This window comes from Austrofundulus limnaeus, unplaced genomic scaffold (assembly GCF_001266775.1).
Source record: "Austrofundulus limnaeus strain Quisiro unplaced genomic scaffold, Austrofundulus_limnaeus-1.0 Scaffold128, whole genome shotgun sequence".
Classification (NCBI taxonomy): Eukaryota; Metazoa; Chordata; class Actinopteri; order Cyprinodontiformes; family Rivulidae; genus Austrofundulus; species Austrofundulus limnaeus.
The window spans coordinates 971,912-974,562 of NW_013952530.1; the positions used below are offsets into that span (position 1 = coordinate 971,912).

At 34.6% G+C, this 2,651-nt stretch overlaps 1 protein-coding gene across 1 annotated transcript in view; it reads left to right on the forward strand.

Annotated features, from left to right (window-relative positions):
* Positions 1-2,430, forward strand: part of itchb (itchy E3 ubiquitin protein ligase b) — a gene marked incomplete at its 3' end in the record, with an annotated part of 32,619 nt that extends 30,189 nt beyond the window's left edge. The window contains 3 exon segments of the mRNA XM_014015365.1: positions 406-510; positions 784-880; positions 2,358-2,430. Of these exon segments, the coding sequence (XP_013870819.1) occupies positions 406-510; positions 784-880; positions 2,358-2,430 (275 nt within the window).
* Positions 2,431-2,651: the final 221 nt, after the last annotated feature.

Consider the following 2,651-nt stretch of genomic DNA (forward strand, 5'->3'; position numbering starts at 1 on the left):
CTTTATAAGGACATCAAAAATTCCTCAATAAAATGACCTAAAATCAGGATTCAGACCGAATATTTATGTACAGTATTATTGTAACCAACAAGATAAATTAAGTCATATACTGTGAATGGATTCAATAATGATATCAGAATGATTCAGGTGTCAAAATGTAGCTTTKAAAGCCAATAATATGAAAATGTAATTAGGTCATTTTGACCAAATTTGACTTAATCCTCATTTCGATATGATGGGTGACATATTTCTTAAGTCCAGTTAAGAAGAAAATCTGTCTGCTTCAAATTAAAAATATTTAAAAACAAAAGATGAGGGATAACTCAAGACTTTTGCACAGCGCTGTAGAAGTCACAGAAGAGCTCTGTGTTTGTTTCCTGAAATCCTCGTGTCTTTCTCGTACAGGTGATGCTGTGTGGCATGCAGGAAATCGATCTTGGCGACTGGCAGAGGCACACCATCTACAGACACTACACAAAGACCAGTAAACAGATCATCTGGTTCTGGCAGGTCAGTGGAAAAACTGCACACTCATCACATTTATTTACAACTTTTTTTTAAATAYAGTATTTTAAAGACCCAATGAGAATCTGATGCTCACTAAAGTCAGCATTTGAATTTAGATTTTATTGTGATGTGGATTTAAACAGACAACAAAATGTTATTTGGTTTGTTTTAAACTGTAACATACAGTATATGAAGACTKTAATGTTGACGATCTGTGTGAATCGATCATTCTGGAGATATTTAAAAGGGTTAAACCTCTTGTTTTTGTGTTTGCAGTTGGTGAAGGAAATGGATAATGAAAAGAGGATGAGGCTGCTGCAGTTTGTAACTGGAACCTGTCGCCTTCCTGTGGGAGGCTTTGCTGATCTTATGGGTAAGAGTTGCATTAAAAAACAACAAGTTTAACGTGATATATTTTATAGATAATAAATAATGATTAGCTTGTGACCTGGAAATAAAGTCAAACCAAATGATTGGTTTCATTTGGTTTTGTACAAAATTATACATCTTTTCTTTATTGTGTAAATACTTAGCAACTCTTATACTAAATGCTGCTTTTAGGTTTTGCTCATTTTTGCTTTTGTTCTCATTAATTTAACTTAAAATTTTTAATTTTAGCTTCTTTAACAAAATGCAGCAGTTTGTCAGTGCTCAGCATCACAATATACAAAATTCCAAAAAAAATATTTTCTACTTTATGTTGGACTTTTCATGCTTCACTGTATTTTTATTGCCTTTAATTTTTCAGCTTTGAAACTRCAATCTGCGTAGCTTGCCTTGAGATCATACCATGGTTTTTATTTTAAAGGGGACATATGCAAAATCCACCTTTTTTAGCTGTTAAATGCATTTYGTTATGTACTTGGAGTCTATTTACTGTGACCTTTTCTGAACTATTACGTCGAATAATCTGCGACGGAATTACCATATATGGTCTGGACTTACTGACTACATTTTCTTTGTCTTAATTCTCCTCTGGTTCTGGGTCAGACTCTGGTTCTGGGTCAGAGTCTGGCTCCAACATGTAAGGCTGGATGGACAGGTTAACATCTTTTACTTAAATTGTAAATAAACCGTTTCTGCAAGCTAGAAAACGTTAGCTCCCTCTCTCAAACCGGAATGGACCGGTCTGGAAGCCGGAGGGGGGCGGGGCTTGAAGCGTTTTAAAATGCCTGTGACATGCTTTTTCTTCAGTTACAAAAAATTAAAGAAAATATCCTAATATTTTAGAAATTTGGCATCATTCATCTGATTTTTACCTAGTTTGTCACAAAACGTGCATGTTTTTTGCCAAATTTGGTGCAGTCCAAGTGAAACAGGAAGTGATGTCAAAGGGGAACTCTTTAAATAAAAGGGTAACTTCCTGGTCTTTAAAAATCTGACTCTTCTTTATCTATCAGATATTGACTCAAAAAATCTACAGAAACATCTGATTCTTTGTTGTTAGCTGTTGTAACAGCTCATTAAGGCATTCCCCTTTGACGTCACTTCCTGTTTCTGCTCATGCAAATATCTCAACAACTGTTCATTTCAGTGTCGTGAACTTTTGTTTGCAATTCATCATTAATGTTATCTTTCCAAATATACAATCAAATATGTCACGTAAATTTAATGTCACAGGCACTTTAAAGGAACAGCTGCTTTGAGGCCCACATCAGAAAAGGGGTGAAAGAGGGGCTGGTAAAGTTAAAATAAGGAGGAATTCAGACAAAAGCATTTTAGTTCCACTTTATAAAGACCCAACTGAATGATTTAAATATGAAAAGGAAGGATTTAAAAGCATGATATATCTACTTTAAGTTCATTTTAACTGTCACTCATGTTAGTGTTGACTTGTTTTTTTTTTATAGGAAGCAATGGCGCTCAGAAATTCTGTGTTGAAAAGGTGGGAAAAGAAAACTGGCTTCCTAGGAGTCACACATGGTGAGTTCAATGGAATTAAAATTTCCTCCCATGCTCCTAAACCATACTTTGTGAAAGGTGTTTTGGACAGAGATCTATAAATTACTAAGTAAAAGTAAAACTACCTTAACAGAAAATGAGTGTAGAAAATTATTTCACCGGTGAGAAAAGTACTGAAGTAAAACATAGGCAAAAATGGAAAAACTGTGCGATTTCTGCCTTTAAATGTTTCCAGACGCTAC